This window comes from Hemiscyllium ocellatum, chromosome 11 (assembly GCF_020745735.1).
Source record: "Hemiscyllium ocellatum isolate sHemOce1 chromosome 11, sHemOce1.pat.X.cur, whole genome shotgun sequence".
NCBI lineage: Eukaryota > Metazoa > Chordata > Chondrichthyes > Orectolobiformes > Hemiscylliidae > Hemiscyllium > Hemiscyllium ocellatum.
This window is the reverse complement of record NC_083411.1, coordinates 58,983,620-59,010,723: the sequence shown is the minus strand read 5'-3', so window position 1 is coordinate 59,010,723 and position 27,104 is coordinate 58,983,620. Positions and strand designations below refer to the sequence as shown.

The window sequence follows — 27,104 nt, the reverse complement described above, 5'->3', positions numbered from 1 at the left end:
GTGAATGCTACAATATTGGAAGGATGTGAACACTTTGGAAGAATGCAGAAGAGATCGACAAAAATGATTCCAAAATGAGAAACTTAATGTATGAGAATACATTGGACAGATTGGGTCATTCTCCTTAGAGAGGAGAGGAGGGGTCAAGAGAAGATGTGACAGACATTGCCAAACTCATTAGATTAGATTACTTACAGTATGGAAACAGGCCCTGTCCACACCGACCCGCCGAAGCGCAACCCACCCATACCCCTACATAACACTACGGGCAATTTAGCATGGACAATTCACCTGACCCGCACATCTTTGGATTATGAGGTCTGAATAGAGTAGATAGGGAGAAACTGTTCCCCTTTGTGAAAGGATCGAGAATGAGATGGCTCAGATTTAAAGCGATTTGCAAATGTAATGAAGAAGATCTTTTTCACGTTCAGGTCTGGAGTGCACAGCTTTGAAATGTGATGGTGAGTCAATTGAGGTATTGGTGATTATTTAATTGGAAAAAGGGTGTGAGGAAGGGGTGTGTGGCAGGAGTCATAATGCTTGCTGGGAAGCAGTGTGGACATAATGGGCTGAATGGCCACCTTCTGTACTGTAACAATCTATGATTCTGTGACTCTTTCTCTTGTTTGTTTGTGGAATGTGAGTATTGCTGGCTAAGAAGACAGTCAACAGGATGTGATTTATCCATTCCCTGCAGCCTTACAGTGCAGTGGGCAGAATAAATTTCCTAATAATGGGGCTCATGCCAATCACCAGCAGGAAGAGGTGCCATCCTTAGCAAGAGTATCCGATTGACCAGCCATTCCACCAGTGTCAGCAGTGCCACAAGCTCAGTGGTGGGCACTGCTGGTACTGCAGGCAAGGCCACATGTGGGACCAAGGAATCTATAAATCCTGGATATTGGGTCGAGGAAGGTTTGGAAATCTTTGGTTGGGATGGATTTTGCAGAGCAGTTGAGCATGATGCTATGTGTAATTGGAGTGCCCCCAAGTTGCCCCCTGAAAACAACACCCTCCCTTCTTTCCTTCCCACCATTTTATGCATGTCTTTATAAACAAAATGTGGATTCCCACCGACTTGCTTTGCAAAATCCATTTCCAACTCTCCACCCTCAGTACCCTTGTCCCTTGATGAAGATTTCCAATTCCTTCCTGAAGGATCATCATTGAGCTGAAATGTTAATCTTATTCATCTCCCTGTTGAATCTGTCTGCCCTGTTGAATAATTCTAGAATTTCCTGATTTCCATCTCAACCTTCCAGCACCTGAAATTCTTTGCTTTGTAAATCAACTTTCTTTTGTGCCTGGTGCCTGCTTTAGCTTGGTTGTGGGGAATGCAGTTTTGGAAAGTGCTCTTGCAGGACACTTGCCGAAGTGGTGAATGTTGAAGGTGTTCCTTGGTGAGTCAATTAAACAGGCTGCGTTCTCTTGGATTGTGTCATGCTTTCTGTGTTTCACAAAGTCCATAAGCCTCATCAATTGGATCACAAAACTGTAGAATAGAAATCAGAAGGAATGGTCATCAAACTTTACAGCACTGTGGTCAGACCTTACCTTAACTACTGCGTCCAGTTCTTCCCAACAAGACAGACAGACACATGGATACTGGAGACTGTAATGCTAGGAGCCACAAGACTGACCCCTAGAATTGGGGTTTTGAGTTATGAGGAAAGATTCAAGAAATTGTACTTTTCAGGCTGCAGACCAGTTCATTTTGAGAGGTGATCTTATGCGGTTATAGAATGTGATTTTACTCAGAATATTAAATTTATGAGATTGGAGAGCTTGGTTTAAAATGAGGAAAAGCAATTTGAGAATTTATGTCTGGAATTCTGCAACACATGAAGAATGATTGACACACAGCACTAATTTCTGCATTGAGCAGTGGAGGCTAAAATCTAGAAATCATTGATGAAGCAATCAGATGTTGCAATATCAGGGTGTTCACCAATTATTAACGTCTGTATGAAGATGGAGTGATGACCTTCCTCATCCAGGATAAAGCTGTGGTCTCTATATTTATTGCTGCCTTTAATTCCCACGATCGCAGTAATAAAAAGAAAATATTTTGACTAATGTTGCAGATTTAATTTAATAAAGACGATTGCAATTTGAGCAGAGGGAAAGTTGATGAGGAATATGTGTCATCTGAGAATGTAGTAGAGGTCATGGGAAGGGGAGATATCTAGAGGACTTTTGTGAACATTTCATAAATATCATTAGTACAATGTTCCCAGGAAGTTAAAACAGTGAATAAAATATTGAAAGGCATGGAAAGATCATAATATATAAATCCAGAGAGGTGTTGCACCTGACCGAGATCACATCTGGACAGAATCATAGACTCTCTGCAGTGTGGAAATACCATTTAGCCCATCAAGTCTGCATTGATCCTCTGAAGAGCTGCGCACCCAGAACCATCCTCTACCCTACAACCTTGCGTTCCCCATGGTTAATCCGCCTAGCCTTTGCATCCCTGGACACTATGAACAATTTAGCATGGCCAATCCACCTAATCCACATATCTTTGGACTGTGGAAGGAAACCAGAGCACCTGGAGTAAACCCACACAGACATGGGGAGAACTTATAAACTCCACACAGACAGTCACCCAAGGGTGGAATCAGACTTGCATTCCTGGCATTGTGAGGCAGCACTGCTAACCACTGAGCCACCGTGCTGCTACATGCAAAATTGATTGTTTATTTCAAAAAAGAAAAATGGAACACAACTAATTCCAGCCCTTCAAGGAATGAGAATAAATCGAGCAAACAGGGTATTTTGCGGTTGAGAAAAGATAAATTCTTAAATTCTTTTAATGTCTATTTTAAAGATTTGAATGTTATGTTTTTTTCCATTTAATGCTTTCTAATTTTCCATTTCATTTTAGGTTGGGATTTATTGGTTACATTTAATGGATTATTTCTGTACTGGATGGATTCTCATTGTAGTTGCTCTGTTGGAACTCATTGGTCTCAGCTGGATCAATGGTGGTATGACTGGAAAAAAAAATAATTACAATTGAAATGTATTTATGAGAATACTTTCACCTCTTCAGAGAACACTACAAAATCTACACTGGATATTGTTCAGATAACTATAGGGTTTGAACAGTGAGTGAGGATTTAGACTTGAGTCAAATGAATAATGACAATCATGCCCTCACTTGATAACTACCCCACAGCAACTGAATCCTTCCAATCCAATTAACCTGTGGCATACTTGCCTTCATTGGAAGTGGCATTGATTGTAAGGGTAGGCAAATTATGCTGCAGCTTTATGGAACTTTAGTTAAGTCACACTTGGTGTATTACATACAGTTCTGGTCACCACAGTAGCAGATGGACGTGGATGCTTAGGAAACGTTTACCAGGATGTTGCAGGGTATGGAGATTTTAGCTATGAAGAACATTTAGACAGACTGGGTTTGTTTTCATTGGAATATGAAAGGTTGAGGGGTGACTTGATAGAAGTTTAGAAGATTGTGATGGCATGGATTGAGTGGAAGGTAAGAGGTTTTTTTTCCCAGGGTGGAGGGATCAATTACTAGGGGACACACTTTCAAGGTGTGGGGGGATGTTTCGAAGTGATCTACAAGGCATGTTTTTCACACAAAGGGTGGTGAGTGCCTGGAACACGCCTGCTAGAGGAGATGGTGGAAGTAGACACAATAGCAGCATTCAAGAAGCACCTGGACAAATACATGAATAGGAAGGGAATAGAGGGATACAGATCCTGTTCGTGAGGACAGTTTTATTATGGAAGAGCAAAATGTGTAAGCGCAGGCTTAGAGGGCCGATAGGCCTATTTCTATACAGTTGTGTTCTTTGTCCATTCTGACTGTTTCAAAACCCCCAAATATTCCCTTCCACCTTCATAACAGAAGCATCACATGGGTAGATTCTTAACATTGTTTCAAGACTTCTCACTTCCCTGACCACAATGATGATCCTACAGAATCAGGAGATTCCCTTAATGAGATTGTTCCTGTGAGTGTCTTGATCATCATAGAGATTAGGAACATTAATATGCTTCCTGATCCTTTATCTTGGGACACAGGAATAAGAGTAGGCCATTCAGTCCATCAAACCTGTTCCCCTATTTAATACCATCATGGTCAGTCAACACTCCAATGTCTTTTATCTGTGCTATCCATATCTATTCATTCCATTGGACAAGTTTCTTGATCATTTTCTTGCCCTTATGGTGCCCTAAGAATACAGCCAAGGGAATACTATTTACTGATCACCTGTTTACAGGAATTAACATTAGCCATTGTTTCCACTCCCTTAACTATTGTTCACACAAAGATCAGGCTCATCAATTCTAAAGTGCTGAATGCAATTTCTTAGCCGACATTTTACATTTCCAGATTTTGGGAGACCAGGCATTGGCTGGAAGCTGTACACCAGGATCAGGCAGATGTCCCAACACACTGGCTATATGGGAATTGCCTGGGAATGTATGATACTCATGTAAATACCCAGTGTCAAAAATCCTCTGAATAAGTTCCAACTCTGAGTTAGAGACAGAGACTTCAGAAAGTTCTGACTGACTTATAATTACCCAGGAAATGTTAGAAGGATTAAAATCTGCTCTCATTATAAAAATGACTCCCTCAATCATTCACGTTGACCTGACAATGAATAACATTAACAGTCTCCCACCAAGTCATTCACCTGTGACATCACTTCCCATGGGCATGTGACCACCCACCACTCTCTATTCCAGACAACACACACCTCTCATCTCCACTATCAAACACTCCCAACTCCATACCTGACCAGATCCAAATCTTCCACAACCCTGCTCCACAACCAACATGACTTCACCACATCATCAATCCCCACTCATTGGCACCTTTGGCCTCAACCTGCCACCTCACTTCATCTCCCATTCACCTTGAACACTTGTCTTCTCGAAACAGTGTGAGAGTTCCTTCAAGACCTTTAAATCTTGGAGTACAGATAATCGATTTGGTGATAAGGAACACTCTGTTCATCCAATTTGAAATCTTCAGCAATCCTTTCTCTGTTTAACCTGTTCATCAATGCCACCTGTACAAGATGAACTTCAACAGAAAACAAGCTGCCCTGAAGACAGGACAGCGCGAGTGATGGTGTCTCTCTGCTTCCTTGCCATTCACAGGGATAAACAGATTCATCAAGGACAGTGAGATGATGATTGGGAAAAGGAATTGGCTTTTCTGGCTCTGGTGGAGAGCTTGTTGGATTCTGATCTCTCCGTGCATTTTAACCGTAAGGAGATGTTACATCTTTGAGTGATTTAAGCTGAATGTAAAAATGTACAGTAAGTCCCTTTCATCATGTTACTGATTTTACTTTCTGTGTTTATTTCATTCAGGCAATCTTAGTCTGGTCCTTAACAACATTTGCCCTTCCAACATATGGACCAGTTGAATACTCTGTCTGGTCAATAGCGCTGGGCTGGTGTATGATCATCTTCTGTATTATGTGGGTACCCATAATAGCCGTGGTGAGAGTTGTCCAAGCTGAGGGCCCCACCTTGTGGCAGGTGAGGAAATGTTTGAAAGATCAGGAAACAGTTTCTGTGACAACCTCTCAGACTCCTACTTTACAGCAACTTTTAGTAATACAGTGCCTCTACTGCTATATTATATCCCACTGTACTCCCAAGAAGTGTCATAAAGTAAAATCTTACACCAAACCTCACGACAAATTACACAGTAGAAGAACAGAAGCTTGGCTGAACCAGTCGGTGTGAAGATATGTTGAGAAGGAGAAAAGAGAAATAGAGAAGTCTAATAGTGAATATGTAACCACTGGTGATTGTCATTAAAATGCATTTGGTTTACTAATGTCCTTCACGAAAGGACATAATTGATTCTTACCTATTTTGAGAGCAAACAAAACATCCGACATCAACCTAAGCACCAGACAGGACAAACGCAGCCTTGCCGACACTGTGATGTCCTCCTTATTTACATCTGGGGACTTGTTGCTTAATCGGAATAGCCTCTCCTATCTCTGCATCATGCACCATTAGGCTAATACTTCCCAGGTTATTTCCTCATATCTCCCCATGTGATAGTAATGCTCTTTCAGGTAATTTCAATTTTTCTCAGGAAGATAACCCAATCATTTATCCCAATTTTTGACAACTTCCTCATTGTCCCATTTAATTTGAGGAATGTCCAATTCAGAAGCCTCTGAACTTGGCTCTTCCTTCTGTGCTGTAATCATTAACACCTCTTGCTTTCCTTCCCTGTCAAAATATCTTTTGAGTATCCCACAAGACACACTCTGTGAGATTTCTTCCAGTCTGGGGTCCATATCAAGTAGTTTACCTCACTCAATGTCCTTTCGATTTTATAAGATCCACTAAATCCTGCTTTTAAAGGTTCACCTATTACTGGAAGTACCACAATACCTTATCCCTGATAGCAAAATAGCGATATTTTGATTTCTTATTCCACTTGCTGAGTCATTGTGAGCTGTGGTACTTTTAAATGCTGTTGAGTCAACTCCCTAGCTCAATTTAATCATTCTCTAAAATTTGACACAAAGTCCAAATGGGTGGTCTCTGAATTCTGACATATTAATTTCTCCTTAATCAATTTTAGTGGTCCTCTCACTTCATGTCCAAAAACTAATTCAAATAGACTGAATTAGGTGGATTCATTTGGTACATCTCTGATCATAAAAAGAACAACCAAATTCCCTTATTCCAATCATCTGGATAATCCTGACTATAAGCCCTCAACATGGTCTTTAGTGTTCAATGCCATCTTTCTAACGCTTCATGCGATTCTGGATGGTACGCAGTAGATTTGAATTGTTTTATGTCTAAACTGTCCATAACTTCCTTAAATAGTTTGGATGTGAAGTTTGACCCTTGATTTGACTGTATCTCTGTTGGTAGTCTGTATCTAGTGAAAACTTTGAGTAATTCCTCTACAATCCTTTTAGCTGTGATATTGTGTAATGGAACAGCCTCTTGAAATCTTGTCGATGTATACATTATTGTTAACAAATATTGGTTCCCACTTTTTGTTTGTGGTAGGGGACCTACTCAATCAATTAAGACTCTGGTAAAAAGTTCCTCAAAATCTGGAATAGGTATTAAAGTTACAGGTTTTATTACCATCGGTGGTTTTCCAATCACTTGACATGCATGACATAGCTGGCAAAATTCAACTACATTCTTGTGCAGTCCAGTAAAAATGTCTTTGTATTTTAGCTTGTGTTTTCCTCACTTCTAAATGGCCTCCAAGTGGTGATTCATGTGCCACCTGCAACATTTCCTTTCTATACCCCACTGGCAATACAATTTGATGAATCTCTGCCCGTTTCTCATCTGCTTGAATATGTGATGGTCTCTGTTTCCTAATTAAGACATCATTTTTCAGGTAATAGCACACAGGGATAAATTCAGACTCCTTCTCTGTATATGCCTTTTGATACAATTGCTTTAAGTTTTCATCTTTCTGCTGAACCTCAATGAGTTTTGCACAGGTAAAGATATTTGCATGATTATTTATTTATTCCTGTTTTATCTTAACTAACTGATTGAATACAGTCTCTGCTAATGCCACTTCAGATTTCTTATCTGTACCCTTTGATCTCTCCTCCTTCAACTGGTGACTCTGTGACCTCATTACTACACAAACAGGGAAGATTCCCAAGTAAGATTCTTGCAGTGCTTTAGTTGCTTGAGTATCCACAGGTCTTTCAACTACAGTAGGCAGCACACCTACCAGTGAATCAGCTGTATCATTCACAAGGACAAATTGTTTTCCTGGAACCGATACTTTGTCCAGTACTCCTATACACATTCTCCACTCTTTTCTAGTCACTCTAGCATCATTTTGCATAATTGAGCACTTTTTGTCTCACCATGAACTCTTGTTACCAGTAACTTTTCTGGCAATAGTCCTTCAGGAGTATATTCCTCCACATCCTTCAACATCACAGACTGAGAGAATCCTGTGTCCCTTAATATTATAACCTCTTTACTTGCTACTCTAACATGAATAAACTTTACCTTTTCAGGTATATTTTTAAAGCAGATCTGGCATTTCTTCCTTAACCAACCTCTGATCAGCTTGTGCACTCTGATGCAGCTTTCTAGCTCCCACTGTTACCACTCCAACAACACTTCCAGGGTTATCCTGCTTTCCCATGCCTGGCTTTCCTGTGCTTTTCCTAGCCCACCAACACTGTGATTTCATGTGATCTACTTTATTGCAATAAAAACACTGGAGCTTTTACCTTCTTCGTCCCCTTCTGGGGTTTCCTTTTTACGCTGTGATAAGGTCTCCTTATGATCTTCACTGAGATCTATCTCACCCTTTCCACAGGAGGATTTCTCTTTTCCCCAACTTCTATTCCTCATGGATTGAAATTGATGCAGGAAGTCAGACCGTGATTTATGGACCAACTCATAATCATCAGCCACTTCAATTGCTAAGCTTGCCATTTTTAACTCTCTGCTCTGCCAAATGAATTTGCACTATGTCAGGCAGTGAATTTTTAAACTCCTCCAAAATAATTGTCTCTCTAAGGGTATTGTAAGTTTGTTCTATTTTTAAAGCTCGTATCCACCTACCAAAATTACTTTGTTTAATTCTTTCAAACTCAATATAAGTTTGACCAGGGTTCCTCCTTAGATTCTTTAAACGTCTATAGGCTTTCTGGTACCAATTCATATGCGCTTAAGATTGATTCTTTTCCCTACTCATACTCCCCAGATACCTGCTCTGATAGCGATGTGAATTCCTCACTAGCTCAACCCACAAGTTTGGTTTGGATCAACAAAACCCACACACTGACTGGCCATTGCATTTGTTTAGATTCTTTTTCAAATGAAATGACAAGGGCTTCCACATTCTTCTCATTAAATTTAGGCCTTGTTTGAACATACTTAAACAGTTTCTCACTAGGCTTCTGACTGCCAGGGGCTTGCTCATCCTCACTCTCTTCCTCACTAAACCTACCTTCAGCCTGCATCTCCATCCTTTTGTGCTGACTTCCCTTTTTAAGTGTCAATTTCTAAAGTTCAATCTCTTTGCTTTTTCTTTCTCTTCTGCTAGAGTTCTTCATTATCTTTCTTTCTCTGTGGCTAAAGCCCTTAATGTGTTTGCTTTTTCTCTCTCTTCTGATTTTAATTGTAATTCAAACTGTTTCATTTCTGCTGCCCTTTCCTTATCTCTCCCCTCTAACTCAAGCTGCTTCATTTACAATCGAATTCTTGCCATCTCTACAGATCCTGATAGTGTTTCCAGCAAATTTGAATACTGAGCTACTGCTGAATTCATCTCATCTTTCCTCACATTAGGAGGTAAATTCAACCCTAGCTTGTCTATTAATTCCTGCAGTTTGGTCTTATCTGCCTTTTGCAAAACCCCCGAGGTCACTTCTTCCACCTCCAGGACCTCCTTGGTGATTGAAAGAGCCATTGCCATCCGAACACGGTTTAAACCAACCAAATCAACACCCGAAATAAAAGACACTAGCAACTACCACTCGCTGTTTAAATCCCGCAAAAAGCCCCCAGTCTGTCATGGACTAGGTCTGACTGTAACTTTGCTATTTGTTTAATGAGATGTACAGTGGATATTCCTGGAGTACATCAGCTTGGTCAACTGCCAGGTTTTAAACAAACAAAATTTATTTGCAAAATTATAAAATGAACTACAAGGAACAGAAAACAGAATACCCGATAACTTATCCTATCCAAACCCTACCTAATGATGCTGTTCTGAAAATTCTTGCAACAATCCCAGTACACAGATCCCTAAGCACAAACAGCAAACAATGGCACAGGCAGCATACAGTTCAAAATCAGAAGGGCAGAAGGACAGAGAGAAGGCTTCCAGTTTCCCCCATGACTCTACTCCCTCCCGTACTGAACTGAAGAGCTAGAGAGCTGGCCACGTCCCCTTGACAAGACCAAGTTTTCAAAAGGTCTTTCAAGCTTTTGATCTGAAGCAGTATTTATTTGGGGAAACAACAAGGCCCCAGTGAACCATTCAAAGTTCAGGCACGATGGAGCCTGGCCAATTATCCCCTCTCTAAAAAAAAACTCAAGGGCAAACTAACTTGTACCAGACCATTACTGTGACAATTGTTGGGGGCTTATAATCCAATCCAATCAAAGTGATCACCCCTTTCTTATTTTTAGTTCATCTATATAGCTAGACAATCACCCAGGAATATTCTGTCTAAGTACAAGTTGAATTCCCTAATCAAAAACATCATTCCCTCACCTCTCTTGTGCACCTTTTTATCCTTCCGATAGCATCAACATGCCAAGCACTAAGCTGCCAATTATCATCCTCCCTCAGCCAAATTTCTGCAAAGGGTATGATATCCCAGTCCCATGTTCCTATCCATACCCTATGTACATCTGCCTTACCTGTCAGTCCTCTTGCGTTGAAATAAATGTGTTTAATTCATTATTTTTCCTCATAGCCCGCCATGCTCTTGCCTGCCTTGTTTATTGAACTTTCTCCCTTTATCTTCTGTATCAGTTCTCAACCTTTTCTCTTTTCTCATTGTTGCTCCCATCCCTGACCCCCATCACGGTTTAAGAAAATGCAGTCAGAGAGGAGAAGGGTATTATTAAGCAGGAGAGGGGTCAGAAGGGATTTACCAGGATGTGGCCAGGTATGGAAGGTTTGAGTTATAAAGAAAGGCTGAAACGTTTTTTCACTGGAGCGTAGGAGGTTGAGAGGTGACCTGATAGAGGTTTATAAAATAATGAGAGGTATAGATAGAGTTGATGGTAGTTGTCTTTTCCCTAAGATGGGGAATTTCAAGACTAGGGGGACATTTTTAAGGAGAAAGTGAGGACTGCAGATGCTGGAGATCAGAGCTGAAAATGTGTTGCTGGAAAAGCGCAGCAGGTCAGGCAGCATTCAAGGAGCAGGAGAGTCGATGTTTCGGGCAATTTTTAAGGTGAGCAGTGAGAAGAGAGAGATTTGAACAAGATATGAGGCAATTTTTTTACACCAAGAGTAGTTTGTGTGTGGACTTCCTGAGAAATGATGGATGTGGGTACAATTACAGCGTTTAAAAGATATTTTGATGGATACGTGAATAGGAAAGGTTTGGAGGGATATGAGCCAAGACCAGGCAGGTGAGACTAACTTAGTTTGGGATTATGTTCAGCATGGACAGGTTAAACCAAAGTGTTTCCATGCTGTATGAATCTATGACTCTGACCAATCAGAAAGAGGCTGGCAAGAAGTCAGGAAAGCTCCAGAGTGCATTGCGATCCGGAACAGATTAGTGTTGGATCACCACATTTATTTCTGGAGAAGGTGGGACGTACAAGTGTTCTGGTTTTCTGAAGGTATTGCTGAATGTGATGGTGGGATTTAAAACTAATTTTTGCAGGGGTCTGGGATACTAAATGGAGGTTCAGTAAAGGTTGATGTACTGAAAAGTATTGAAGAACCCACCATTGCAATGCAGAAATTCGTGCAAATATATTCAAGTTAGTGCAGAATGGAGTGTGGCAAAGATGGATGGTATTTTTTAATGCAAGGAGTCTTGTGAGTAAGGCAGAGGAGTTGTGCGTGTTTATTAATGTATGAGGATCTAATATCATTGCTATCACAGAGATGGTTGTGGTTGAGGAAAGAACATGATTGTCAGCACAATATTCTGGGTTATAGAATCTTCAGGTGAGATAGGGGAGATGGGTGAGGGTGTAAAAGAGCTGGTGTCACCACATTGATCAGGGAGTCAGTTACTCCAGTAAGCAGGAATAATATCTTAAAACAAACACAAACAATGCTGCAGAACACAGAAGGTCTGGCAGAATCAATAGAGAGATAAACAGAGTTAATTAGTTGAGTCCAGTACAAGGCTTCTTCAGAGTTGAAAGTTGTAGGAAAATGGGCCTTTATACTTTTGTCAGAGACAGAGGAGGGTGTAGGGGCCAGAGGACCAGTGCAAAAGACAGGGAGCAGCAGCAGCAAGAGAGAACAGCTCCTTCGGGTGATTGATGGCGGTTGCAGCTGCCATGGTGATCGGTCTTCCTGTGTTTTTTTTGTTTCTGCATGGGAGTCGGTTGGGGCAGGGCCCCATGCAGTCCCAGATCCTTGGCTGGCTCTGGCTCTAGCACTGAGGTCACAGATGAGGCCTGAGCCAGGATCCCGATGACTGGTGGCAGCTTCGCAGGGAGAGCAGTAGGTAGGAGATCAGGCCCATGGCTCCAGCTCAGACATAGAGGCTTGTGGGAGACGTGGCAATGGCAGGGGTGGGTCCATAATTAAGAACTCAGAGCCCAATGACAAGACCCTGGAGCCCGTTACAAAGACCCTGGCTGATGTTAAGCAGTGAATGGAGGAGGAGCGGAGGGTATTAAGAAGAAGAGGGAAAGATGAACTCAAAAGCAGTAAAATTTTGCATTCAACTCAGTCTTTCAAGATGACGCTGAATGTGGTGACACATTGCATTTTGCACAAGAGAATACACTTTTTGTTGTATTTTTATATGCAATCATCACTCTTCCAAACCCACTGGTGTTTGTGATTCAGCCAAAAGATCATGCACCTAGCAAAGCTTCTAATGATCCAGCCAGATGGCTAAGCTGATCAGTAAATAACATTTGAAAGCAATGGAAGTTTTTCAGTAATTAGCTCTGGATCTCACACTGAGAGAGCCCTATCTAATCATACAATTCAGAATATTGCTTTACCCTATCAATAACCTACTCCAATACAGATGAAGACTTTTGAATATTAATGTGCTGCTCTTTCAATTGGTGACTTGCTGATAGTCAGAGGCAACAGTGTAGGAACCATACTATTTAATAGTTACTTAACTTTTCCAACTATAGAACTATTACACCTCACTTTAGTAAGCATAGTTATAATTTAGGCGATAACATTTCATGATGGAATGCTAAGAAAGCAATACAGATTTACTTCTCTCTTATAATCTTCTAACTTTAAACATTTGGTTAGAGGTGAGACTGCCAGATCAATGGACAAGCAATCATGTTTTTCCCAAATCCATGTACATTTCATCTTATATAGGGATTACAAAACTGCAGCCACACATTCAAAACTAATTAAAATTTCATTACGTAAAATGAACTCGGGTAGCAGGGGATGACAATTATATTTCTAATATGGGAGAAGACCCGTTCATTTTTAGAAGAAATCTTAGATAGCTTTTCTTTGGCTGAAGTTCAACTTGGTTTGGATTCACTTGGAAGCTATTCCTTTTAAAACCAGCGCTTTGCCCAAACCCTGAGGACAGGGAATGAATGCCCTTTGATCGTAACTGTTCTGAAAACAAATCATTTAACTCAATAGAAATGTTTAGTGTGGAAATTGAATGATTAGCTAAGTAGAGTTACACCTGTTATGAAACACAGTAAGAGGCTGACTTCTGACTCAACAAGAATAATCCATTCATGAGAAGTTGAAGGACTTTTGGCCAAAAGGAGTGTCCTCATTTTACTTCCAATTCTTGTGCAAGTGGAAGAATAGTTCATTGATGTCTGAAAATGGACCGAAGGCATTTATTTCGGTTCTTACTGAATGACAATCGGCCAAACCCTCCACAGGATACGGTGAGTATTTCAACAAAACAAAACAGTAAAAATCCATGTAAGACAATTTGAGATACTGTTGATTTGTAGATTTTGGTCGTTGTGAATTGTAGACTCTCTGTGGACATCTGGCTGTTTCTAACCTGACAGACATTGCTGCTAAATAGAGAACTGCACCATTTTCCGATAGTTGTGGGAGTGGTGACTATACATTTCACTTGAGATCTAGTCTGAGAAAGATTAATGTCTGAGCTTGCCATTTCAATTCTTTCTCCCAGGATACCGCCAATGAACATGGTGCTGTGGGTGATGAGAATGTGGAACGGGGTAACTGGTCTTCGAAGATTGATTACCTGCTCTCCTTACCTGGCTTACAAAAATGGAGGAGGTATGGTAGAGAAATTAAAAATATCGGAGAGTAAGAAAGGCAGAACTAAATGGATCGATTTGTTGACTTATCCTGAAAATTGTAGTTCAGTAAATAACAAATGTTTATTGTACTAAAAATGATATAGTAAATAATGCAGAGTTAAACAATTTCAATGTGAACTGGTAAATTCAATCCCACAGCTAACAAGTTTGACTACTATTTTCTTATGAAGAGAGAGATATGTCAAGGTAATAGTTTAAAATTAGCAATGTGATGCATCAAATATATGCTATTTATAAACCAAAGTAAATGGTTCATTTATTAATTTGCAATGTATTTTCAATTGATATTGTTTAGAATGCATGAGCCATCCACCTCAGATATATTTACTGCACAATGTGTGAAATCCTCAGAAGAGCAGGCTCCTCAGTCAGGCCCTGTGTTCAGGTTTGTACATTATCATCAAAACTGCTCAAATCAGGGCTCTTCACAACCCACACCATTGGATTGATGGAAACCAAGCGCAAATGTATAAGAAATGTCACAACATGGCTGTGTAAAGTGACCTGAAAAGATATCTGATTGTGTTAGAGAGTGAAATTCACAAAACGGGAATTTGGACATTCGTAGAGATTTCAGGGTAAATTTTAATCCACCCCACACAGTGTAAGCATGGAGTTTCACTTGAAAATTGAAATCCTTTCCGCTATTTTCCAGGTGCATTCCTTATTCCCTATTCTGTCATGCTGGCCCTTGTTGGGATACCATTGTTTTTCTTGGAGTGTTCCTTTGGTCAGTTTGCCAGCCTTGGGCCTGTTGCAGTGTGGAGGGCTGTGCCTATGTTACAAGGTGAATGTTTATTTTATCGATACAGTCGCAGCAAATTCGGAAAAGTAATAGTGTTGATTTAATAAATAATAATAAACCTCCCTTATCTGACAAAGGTTAAAGCCAAGCTTGTGAAGTAATGTTGCACTCTGATCTGCCATACACGTTATTAGATGTGGTACATGCTGTCTATTGGTTTTTGGCTCATAGTTTGTCAGGTTTTTTTTAAAAAATGATGAATTGAAACCCAGGATTCGGGACCTAACACAGCAGAGTGACATCACTGGTAAGGCATAAGTTCATTGGTTGATAATAGCTACTAACATGACTATTATTGGCTACTTTCAGGTTGAAGGTAAATAAGGGAAATATTTAAGGTTACAAATTAAAAGATCAGTTGGAATTTTTTGAAAAAAACCAAATTAAGAACTTTTTAAATAAAATCGAGATGCAGGGCTAGACAATATCTTGTAACTGCATGAAATTGGAGTTGATGGACCCTACTGAGGAGCTGAAAATGTGTTGCTGGAAAAGCGCAGCAGGTCAGGCTGCATCCAAGGAGCAGGAGAATCGACGTTTCGGGCATGAGCCCTTCTTCAGGAATGAGAAGAGTGTGCCAAGCAGGCTAAGATAAAAGGTAGGGAGGAGGGACTTGGGGGAGGGGTGTTGGAAGTGCGATAGATGGAAGGAGGTTAAGGTGAGGGTGATAGGTTGGAGTGGGGGTTGGAGCGGAGAGGTCAGGAAGAAGATTGCAGGTTAGGAAGGTGGTGCTGAGTTCGAGGGTTGGGACTGAGACAAGGTGGGGGAGGGGAAATGAGGAAACTGGAGAAATCTGAGTTCATCCCTTATGGTTGGAGGGTCCCTAGGCAGAAGATGAGGCACTCTTCCTCCAGCCATCGTGTTGCTATGGTCTGGTGATGGAGGAGTCCAAGGACCTGCATGTCCTTGGCGGAGTGGGAGGGGGAGTTGAAGTGTTGAGCCACAGGGTGGTTGGATTGGTTGGTCCGGGTGTCCCAGAGGTGTTCTCTGAAATGTTCCGCAAGTAGGCGGCCTGTCTCCCCAATATAGAGGAGGCCACATCGGGTGCAGCGGATGCAGCAAATGATGTGTGTGGAGGTGCAGGTGAATTTGTGGCAGATATGGAAGGATCCCTTGGGGCCTTGAAGGGAAGTAAGGGGGGAGGTGTAGGTGCAAGTTTTGCATTTCTTGCAGTTGCAGGGGAAAGTACTGGGAGTGGAGGTTGGGTTGGTGGGGGGCGTGGACCTGACAAGGGAGTCACGGAGGGAGTGGTCTTTTCGGAACGCTGATAGGGGAGGGGAGGGAAATATATCCCTGGTGGTGGGGTCCGTTTGGAGGTGGCGGAAATGATGACGGATGATATGAGGTTCAATGTGACCACATCTGTGACAAGTGTTGGTTTCTCTTGTGTATGACCTGTCCTTCTTTGTGTGTGGCTGCATCAAGCTGTGTGTAGCTCCTCAGTACACAAACACTAAATCTGACTATGTACTGAGGTTCTACTTGTCCCTGGTGTTTTGAAGGATGGGACTGGTCTTGTTGCTGCAGACTGCTCCAAGGAATTTGACTGTTCCATATCGCTTTTCCTTTGTGAAGAATTTCAAAACACTTTTCATCACAGGTCTATTAGGAAGAGGTCAGTATGTAGCATCCTCAAGACCCTGTTGGAAAAGGACAGGTTAGTCAGCAGACTGTCAAAGTCATTTCGCAGAATGCCTCATCGCCAGAATTTTCCAACAAGCACCATGACATCACTTGGCTCATGGTGAGAAGGGCAGTACCTGTGAGATTCTTCACGTACGCCTGGATTGTCTGCGCCACTGCATGTTGCCTACAAATCGGTTTAAGGAGGGGGAGTTTGTGACTGTCTCACATCTCCTGCTGGAATATGCCTTTGTAAAGAGAGACTGGAGAGAGATGCCACAACTGTGTCACTCGCCCATCTCCACTGACTTGCAGCTGTCTGCACTGGACCCGCTGTTATAGGAGTCACCATTCTTCAGGCGCCATCTCATCACTGCTGGGCCCATTTCAATGCTGCCTCCAATACTGGGTAGACTGTTGGGCCCCACAACCAAGAGTTCCCACTCCGGGCCTCCCGTGATTCCAGCCAGGAGTCTCCTGCTCCGCTGATGCCTTGGTGACACCAGGTGTCCCCGCTCTGGGCCTACTGCGAGCCGGAGTGCCTCATTCCACTGACAGGCCAGTCTGCTGGTGTGCCAAGATTCCCACTCCAGCCACCGTCCTCCAATATGCCAGCACTGGCACCTTAAAGAGTCCATCACCTCCGTCTCCGATTGCTGGAGGAACAGGGGAATGTCCTTGCTACCATCACTGCCACCTCCAATTACCGGAAGGCTGTCACCACTCCGTGTAAAGCCTGCTCTTGTTGCCTCTGACCAACCCACCAAAGAAACGAGAAATGAAAAGAAAAAAAATCAAGAGAGAGCAGAAATTAAAAGATTTTTAAAACGTAGATGGAAGTGGATGAGCTCTAGATAAGAGTCTGCATGCAGCCCTGCTACACTGTCGCCATTTTGGAAAATTGAGGGTTTGCAGAGCAAAAATGACCCTGACGAGAGTTATGTCCAGGCCTCCCAGCAGCAGTCAGGATATGGGTCAGAAAATAAATCAGGAGGTAGAAAAGGCATGTAAAAAATGATGCACAATTGCAGTAATCATGGGAGTCTTCAATATACAACTGGACGAGGAAAATCAGGTTGGTAGGGGATCCAATAAAAAAGGGATTTGCAGAATGTCTACGAGGTGATTTGTTGGAGCAACTTGTGATAGAGCCCTCCAGGGGACAGGCAATTCTGGATTTGGTGCTGTGTAATGAGGTAAACTCGATTAAGGAGCTTAAGGTGAATGATCCATCGGGGGCAGTGGCCATAATATGATAAAATTCACCCTTCAGTTTGAAATGGAAGAGCAGGAATCTGGTGTAAGATCTTTACAATTGAGTCAATGCAACCAGAAAGCCATGAGGGAGGGGCTGACCTGAGTTGATTGGAAGGGGACCATAACAGGGAGGACGGTAGAGCAGCAATAGCAGGAGTTTCTGGAGGTAGTTTGAGGGGCAAAACAGAAATTCATCCCAAGGAAGAAGAAACATAGTAAAGGGAGGATGAGGCAACCACGGCAGACAAGGGAAGTCAGGAATAGCATAAAATCAAAAGGAAAAGCATCCAATGTGGTGAAAATTAGTGGGAAGTCTGGAAATTTGGAGGCAGTTAAAAACTAGCAGAGGATACTTACAAAAGCAATAAGGGGGAAGAAGATGAAATCTGACGATAAGCAGATTGTAATATAAAAGAAGATTGCAAGAGTTGCTTTAGATGCATAAAAGGTCAGAAAGAGGTGAGAGTGGACATTGGACCATTAGAAAATGAGGCTGGGGAAGTAGTAATGGGGAACAAAGAAATGGTGAAGAAAGTGAATAGGGACTTTGCATCAGTCTTCACTGGTGGGAGGCACCATTAGTGTGCCAGGATGTCAAGAGTCAGGAGGCAGAGGTGAGTGTAGGGGCCATTCCTGTGGGGAAGGTGCTGGGGAAGCTGCAAGGTCTGTAGGTGAGTAATTCAGCTGGGTCAGATGGACTACACCCCAGAATCCTGAAGGTGATAGCTGAGGAGATTGTACAGGCATTGTTGGTGAACATTCAGGAATCACTGGAGTCAAGGAAGTTGCCAGACAACTGGAAAATGGTTAATGTAACATCCCTGTTTCGGAAGGTATGGAGGCAGAAGGGAGGAAACTATAAGCCGGTCAGTCTGACCTTGATCATTTATAAGATTTTACAGTCCATTATTAAGGATGAGATTGTGGAGGGTTTGGAAGTGCATGGTAAAGTAGGGCTGAGTTAGCACAGCTTCATCGAGGGTAGGTCATGTCTGACAAGTTTGTTAGAATTCTTTAAGGTGGTAATGAGCAGGTTAGATGAAGGAGAACCAATGGATGTGATCTATTTGAATTTCCAGAAGGCCTAAAATCAGGAGCCATGTATGAAGCTGCTAAATGGGATAAGAGCCGGTGGGTGTTAGGGGCAAGGTCCTGACATGGTTAGATTAGTGTGGAAATAGGCCCTTTGGCCCAACAAGTCTACACTGACCCTCCAAACAGTAACCCATCCAGACATGGATAGAGGATTGGCTGACTGGCAGAGGGCAGAGATTAGGGATAAATCCACCAGTTCCACAAGGACTGTTGGGACCACAACATTATACATTAACAATCAGGACAAAGGGACTGGGGGCATCGTTGCTACGTTTGCAGTTGTTGCAAAGATTGGTAGAGGGACAGGAAGGGCTGAGGAAGTGGGAAGGCTGCAGAAGTACTTACAGTAGTGAGGAGAGTGGGCAAAGAAATGGCAGATGGAATACAGGATGGGAAATTGTGAGAGTTATGCAATTTGGTAAGAAGAATAGAAACAAAGACTATTTTCAAATTGGGGAAAGGCTTTGGAAAACCGAAACATAAAGGGTAGGAGTTTAGGATTCCCTTAAAGTTAACATGCAGGTTCAGTTGGCAGGTAGGAAGGCAAATACAGCGTTAACATTCATTTCAAGAGGGTTAGGATATAAGAGCAGAGATGTGCTACTGAGGTTCTATAAGGCTCTGGTCAGACGGCATTTGAAATATATGAAAATGTTTGGACCCCATGTCTCAGAGAGGATGTTCTGGCCTTGGAGGGGTCCAGAGGAGGTTTACAAGAATGATCCCAGGGATGAAGGGATTGTCAAATGAGGAACAGTTAAGGACTCAAAGGAGCCTAGGAGGATTTACAGAATAATGACATTTACAGAATAATGACATTTACAGAATAATGAATGGTCTGAATAGAGTAAACCTGGAGAAGATGTTTCCACTAGTAGGAGAGACTGGGACATGAGGGAACAGCCTCAAGCTGAAGGGACAACTCATCAGAACTGAGATAAAGAGGAATGTCCACAGCCAGAGGGTGGTGACTCTGTGGAACTCATTGATGCAGCAGGTTGTGGAGGCCAAGTCATTGAGTATACTCAAGACAGAGATAGATAGCTTCTTGGTGGTAAGGGGTTCAAGAGTTATGGGGAGAACTCAAGAGAATGAGGTTCAAAGACATATCAGCCATGACTGAATGGCAGAGCAGACTCAGTGGGATGAATGGCCTAATTCTGCTCCTATATCTTATGACCTTATGGCCTAAGACTGGGCATGTGTGATTATCACCACTCACAATGATAATGGTGTCCTAAAGAATTAGTGAGAGGGCATATAAAGGTGAAGACAAGGAGCATCATTCTTGTAATCTAGACAAAGAACTATAATATAATTAACATTTCCTGTTTAATACAAAAAGCCTTTGAAATCTTTACTGTTGGACACTGAATGTTGAAGCAGCCAACATAATCGATTAAACAAAACCGATATTTCCCCAAAGGTGTGGTCAGCCAGGGCAGTCTCCCTGTTCTGTCCTGTGCTCACTGAAAGAAAATCCAATTTGGTTGAATGACCAGCCAAATGCATGTCAAATACATTATTTTAAATCAATAATTCACAAACCAGACTCCCCTGTTCTTTCTTCTGTTTTCAGGTGTGGGGATTGCTATGATGCTTCTGATTACAATGTCCAACATTTCGTACAACTGCATCGTTGGCTACAGTCTATACTACCTGTTTGCTTCCTTCCAATCACCCCTACCATGGGCAGACTGCTTCAGTTGGTGGGGAGCAGATGAAACATGCAGCAGGACCCCCAAAGGTACAGTGTTAGCTTCTACTGGGGAAAGTGTACACACTGACTGTTCATTGTTCATTCTGTCAGTCTGAGTGAGGGAGAGAGATGAACAATAGTTTCAGTGACCATCCTCATTGTGGCCATACAGCAGAAAGACTCGGATAGAAAGCAGCAGCAGGAATCATGGCACTGAGTCACTGGAATAGCAGGACAGTCAGTCAGAAATAAATAGTGAAACATCAGAATTTAACAGTCTTTCACATGTCTCACGTTTACTTTCACCTTGTCAATAAGTCTGTGTTGTGTTCTTTCTGACTGCGTTCATTGTTTGTATCTCTCTCCATCCCTGTATTGTGTCTCACACTGACTCCCTTCTCTGTCTATTACTGTGTTTTTTGCAGCTTAACTTTCTTAACTTATTCTCTTTCTCTGAGTTTTTCCAAATATCGATCATCTCACATATATTTCTTACACAGTCTGACTCTAAGACACACAGAGTTTTTGTTGCAATTATTTAAATGTCTCATCTCTTTAATTTCATCTCATCTTCCACAATAACACTATTTAACTCAGGATGTCTCATGTCACTATCAAAGGTTCATGTTGTGTGAATTGACAAGACTTAATGTGAAATCTTGATGTGAGTCAAGTTGAAATTTCTGAAACAGAGGACAAAATACTTCAGCTTTGAAAGAAAATCTACTTTTAAATAAACTGGGATTGTGGGTGTTCCCCTGACCATACTGTACAGACTGGGGCTGTGGGTGATCCTGGACATCAACTACAGTCTGCACAATATGGTGATAAATCACCCACAGTCCCAGTCTGTACAATACAGACAGGGGTCACCCACAGTCCCAGTCTGTACATTACTGTCAGGGATCATCCACAGTCCCAGAGTGTACAATACAGTCAGGGATCATCCACAGTGCCAGTCTGTACAATACAGTCAGGGATCACCCACAGTCCCAGTCTGTACAATACTGTCAGGGATCATCCACAGTGCCAGTCTGTACAATACAGTCAGGGATCACCCACAGGCCCAGTCTGTACAATACGGTCAGGGATCACCCACAGTTCCAGTCTGTACAATACAGCCAGGGATCACCCACAGTCCTAGTCTGTACAATACAGCCAGGGATCACCCACAGTCCAAGTCTGTACAATACAGTCAGGGATCACCCACAGTCCCAGTCTGTACAATACTGTCAGGGGTACACCTACAGTCCCAGCTTGTACAATACAGTCAGAGATCATCCACAGTCCCAGTCTGTACATTACAGTCAGGGATACACCCACAGTCCTAGTCTGTACAATACGGTCAGGGATCACCTACAGTCCCAGTCTGTACAATACAGTCAGGAATCACCCACAGTCCCAGAGTGTACAATACTGTCAGGGATCACCCACAGTCCCAGTCTGTACAATACAGTCAGGGATCATCCACAGTCCCAGTCTGTACAATACAGTCAGGGATCACCCACAGTCCCAGAGTGTACAATACAGTCAGGGATCACCCACATTCCCAGTCTGTACAATACAGTCAGGGATACACCCACAGTCCCAGTCTGTACAATACTGTCAGGGATCACCCACAGTCCCAGATTGTACAATGCAGTCAGGGATCATCCACAGTCTGTATTTTTGCATTGAAGAGCTTCATATCTTTATTCCAAAAAAAAACTCTCGAAATTTTAGGACATTTCCATTATCCAATATTCCAGAAGAATAGAACTCAGTTTTTCTCTGCCTCAGACGAAGTGGTGGAAGCTGGTACAATTAAAACATTTAAAAGTTAGCTGGATGTGTATATGAATGTGAAGGGTTGAGATGGATATGGGCCAAATGTTGGCAAATTGGACTAGATTAATTTCGGATATGTTTTTTAGCATGGACAAGTTGGACTGAAAGGTCTGTTCCTGTGCTGTACATCTCTCTGACTCGATGACTCTTGATGTTATTTGTTCCATTTAGTATTTCAAAATCCGTGACGAAGTCATCTTTTTAGTTTTTAATTTATAAAGAATAGAATCATTGTCTGTCTAATACCATACAGTTAGGGACATCTATCAACACCCAGAAGACATGGATTTTCCATTATACACCCACAGAATTCAGTGATGGAAGTCCTTATCTCCATAGGCTAGGACTCATTCAAGTAGCGATCGATTTCTACATCTTCTACTTCAGAATTTGGAATGTTACATCTTGCCAAAAATAATTCAGATATGAAGAAGTTATTTTTGAGCTAAAATTACAATGTAATTTTTGAAAACAGTTGTTTCATCTTATCCTTGAGATTTATGTTATTTGAAATTTCATTTTTACATTGCTAGTTTCTGAAAGTGAATTGATAAGAGTACATTCAACAATGTGGTTCATCTGGGCTCAGAGTAATTATGGATGTCCGTAAGATCATAAGACCATAAGATATAGGAGCAGAATTAAACCAATTGTCCCATCAGGTATGCTCCACTATTCGATCATCACTGATATGTTTCTCAAACTCATTCTTCTGCCTTCTCCCTGTAATGCTTGATCACCTTACCAATTAAGAACTATTTTATCTCTGCCTTAAATTCACCCAATGACTTGGCCTCCACAGCCCTCTGTAGCAATGAGTTCCATAGATTCATCACTCTCTGGCTGAAGAAATTTCTCCTCACCTCAGTTCAAAAGGGTTATCCCTCCACTCTGAGACTGTGCCCTAGGATCCTGGCCTCTCCTATGCATGGAAACAACTTCTCCACATCTACTCTATCCAGGCCTGTCAGTATTCTTAAAATTTCACTGAGATACATCCTCAAGGAAAGACACAGAGTCCTCAACTGCTCATCATGTGATAAGCCCTTCATCCCCAGGATCATTCTTGTAAACCTCCTCTGAATCTCTTCCAATGCCAGCACATCCTTCCTTAGATACAGGGCACAAAACTGCTCACAATATTCCAAATGAGGCCTGACCAAAGCTTTACACAGACTCTACAGTACATCCCTGTTCTTGAATTCTAGCTCTCTTGAAGTGAGTACTAACGTTGCATTTACCTTCATAACTGCCAATGAAACTCGCATGTTAACTTTAAGGGAATCCTGAACCAAGACTCTCAAGACCATGTGTACTTCAGATTTCTGAAGCCTTTCCCCATTTAGAAAATAGTCTATGTCTCTATTCTTCCTACCAAAGTGCACATCCTCATACTTTTCCACATTGTATTCCATCTGCCCCTTCTTTGCCCACTCTCCTAACCTCTGTAAGGCCTTCTAAAATCTCCTCACTTCCTCATCACCACGAGTCCCTTCACCTAGCTCGTCTCATCTGCAAACTTAGCAACAATGCTCTTAGCTCCTTCATCCAGATTGTTAATGTATAATCTGAAGGTCCCAACACTGATACCTGCAGAACTCCACTAGTCACTGGCTGCAATACCCAAAAAAGCCCCTTTATCACCACTCTCTATCTTCTGCCAGGCAGCCAATCCTCTATCCATGCCAGTACTGTGCCCCAAATGCCATGTGCTCTTATCTTATTTAACAGCATCCTGCTTCAGTCACCAATCAGCTGAAAGGCTTTTAAAATTAAATGCATCACAAACTAAATATAAATGCATTCTTTTTGTGTGTAACCACAGCTAGAGAAGGAGATCTTCTTTATGAAAATCCTCCACCTCACTAAGAAAGCTTCAGTACAATCAATAATTAACAATCTGCTCTGAAAACCCTGCACATGGCTTCACAGCTGTGACACCCTGCCCCCAACTTCCTCTGGAAATGTGATATCACCCCCAGTTCTCTGCCGATATGAAACTTGACCCCACCCTCCCATTCACTGTTACCATTGGACTCCATCCCCCTCCACCAATGTTGTTGCTACTGGAACCGACCAACAAGACTGCTCCCTTCCCCCCAAAAATTCTCCTATCATCCTCATGTTACCCTCAATACTGGACTATTTAGCAAACTCCAATGGTATCCTGCACCATGGCATCTTACCCACTTGGCACCCTACACCTCCTCAGCTGGCACCTTACCCACCTGGCAACCTGTCACCCTGCTCCTATCCACATGCAATTTTACATAGCTCTCGATTTGCATATCTGCACCCTACCTACATGCACCCTATTTAGCTGGCACCCTTTTCCTATCAGTTTAGCACCTTCCCTTCCCTGCACCCTAACACACATTTATGTTATGAACTTCCTGTTTGACAGCAGCTGTCAGGAACATTAAAATGTGAGAAGACAGCAGTTGTGAAAAGGGGTTTTGCTTTCCCCTGGCAGGCTCTGTGCTGTGAAAGCACTGTCAGATTGAAAATGTGGCTCCCCATTTCTGAGAGAGCCCTGAGTTGAATCTACCGCTCAGAACTGTGGAGCTCCATTCATTCATTTTGTAAATCAAGGAGTGGTGTAGCAAGGTATGTGAGACTCTCCTTCCCTGGATAATCCAGCCCATTATAATCCTTAAAGTCTTCTCCAATAACTACTAGTGAATACTTTTGAAGTAACTTTTTATATACAGTACCATTTTAATTTGGTTTTCTAATTACTTTTATGGAGACTTTTATCCAACAAGAGATTAAGCAGATTGAGCACCAGAGCAGGACTGTGCTGAGAGTGAGTGCACGGACTGTACCTCTGTGTTCTGATCTATGCATAACCGTACCCATGTAATCAAAAGGATTAACTAATTCAGTCAGAGTGAAACAGTGACCCTGGTTATATTGAAATGGAATGCAAAATTGATGTATAATACTGAAACATATTTTCCAGAGACTCTCTGCAATCTCACTCTGACTGATGGATATTTTGAAATCGTTAATATAACACAGCTGCATGAAAACAATGGATCTTGTCCAAATGGATCAGAAATCTCCAATCCTCACCAGGGCCCAAGTGAGCAATACTGGGAGTAAGTACCTTGCTGCAGATAGCTGCACCAATAATCTACACAGCTGGGCCAGTAACTCGTCTTGGGTTGGTTAGTTTGTTTATATGTGTTTAATGAGAGAGAAGTTGTTTCATTTTGATTGAGGTATTATTTACATTGCACACTTGTTACAAAATGGCATCATGGAAAGGAAACTTTTACTATTTAATATTCCTCTGGTTTCTAAGCATTGTAACTTTGACAATTGTTGTGGTTCTGTTCGCCGAACTGGAAGTTTTTGCTGCAAACGTTTCGTTCCCTGGCTAGGGAACATCATCAGTGCTGTTGGAGCCTCCTGTGAAGCGCTGCTTTGCTGTTTCTTCCGGTATTTATAGTGGTTTGTTCTTGCCGCTTCCGGGTGTCAGTTTCAGCTGTAGTAGTTTGTCTGTGGGGTCCAGGTCGATGTGTCTGTTGATGGATGTTCTTGCCGTTTCCGGGTGTCAGTTTCAGTTGTAGTGGTTTGTATATGGGGTCCAGGTCTATGTGTCTGTTAATGGAGTTTGTGGATGAATGCCATGCCTCTAGGAATTCCCTGGCTGTTCTCTGTCTGGCTTGTCCTATGATGGTAGTGTTTTCCCAGTCAAATTCATGTTCCTGGTTGTCTGAGTGTATGGCTACTAGGGATAGCTGGTCGTGTCGTTTTATGGCTAGCTGATGTTCATGAATGCGGATTGTTAGCTGTCTTCCTGTTTGTCCTATATAGTGTTTTGTGCAGTCCTTGCATGGTATTTTGTAAACTACGTTGGTTTGGCTCGTGCTGGCTATTGGGTCCTTTGTTCTAGTGAGTTGTTGTCTGAGCGTGGATGTTATGAGTCCTAAGGGTCGCAGTAGTCTGGCTGTCAGTTCTGAGACGCTCCTGACGTATGGTAGTGTGGCTAGTCCTTTTGGTTGTGGCATGTCCTCGTTCCGTGGTCTATCTCTTAGGCATCTGGTGATAAAGTTGCGTGGGTATCCGTTTTTGGCGAATACCTTGTATAGGTGTTCCTCTTCCTCTTTTCGCAGTGTGTTGTAGCTCTTTTGAATAGTGTCCTGATGCAGCTTCGTTTCACACTTCGTTGGGTGTTCTCTCTACTAACACGTCTAGGAATGGGACTTTGACTGGGAAAACACCACTATCATAGGACAAGCCAGACAGAGGACAGCCAGAGAATTCCTAGAGGTATGGCATTCATCCCCAAACTCCATCAACAGACACATAGACCTGGACCCCACATACAAACTACTGCAGCTGAAACTGACACCCGGAAGCGGCAAGAACAAACCACTATAAATACCGGAAGAAACAGCAAAGCAGCGCTTCACAGGAGACTCCAATAGCACTGATGATGTTCCCTAGCCAGGGAACGAAACGTTTGCAGCAAAAACTTCCAGCTCGGCGAACAGAACTACAACAACGGACACCCGAGCTACAAATCTTCAACCAGACTTTAAACTTTGACAATATTTATAAAGCAAAACACTTTTCTTTGTTTTCTTGCTCTTCAAGGATAATATTCATGACCAGAATTCTTAAACATGAAATGGTTAGAATCATGTGTGACTGATGTTCATTTCTCTGCTTTTAATTGTAATAAGTTATTATTTTAACACACAGTCCTGAAACTGGATTTAGATTAACTGTCTGGAGGTAGATACCATGTGTAGGAAGATGAAGGAGCTGAATTCATTGGAAGACATAGTGACTAAACCAGAT

The 27,104-nt window shown here is 42.1% G+C and overlaps 1 protein-coding gene across 1 annotated transcript in view; it reads left to right on the top strand.

Moving 5' to 3' along the window:
* Positions 1 to 27,104, top strand: part of LOC132820022 (sodium- and chloride-dependent neutral and basic amino acid transporter B(0+)-like) — a gene marked incomplete at its 3' end in the record, with an annotated part of 109,512 nt that overhangs the window by 51,396 nt on the left and 31,012 nt on the right. The window contains exon 9 of the mRNA XM_060831949.1: positions 13,833 to 13,942. Within this exon, the coding sequence (XP_060687932.1) occupies positions 13,833 to 13,942 (110 nt within the window). The remainder of the gene's footprint in view (positions 1 to 13,832; positions 13,943 to 27,104) is intronic.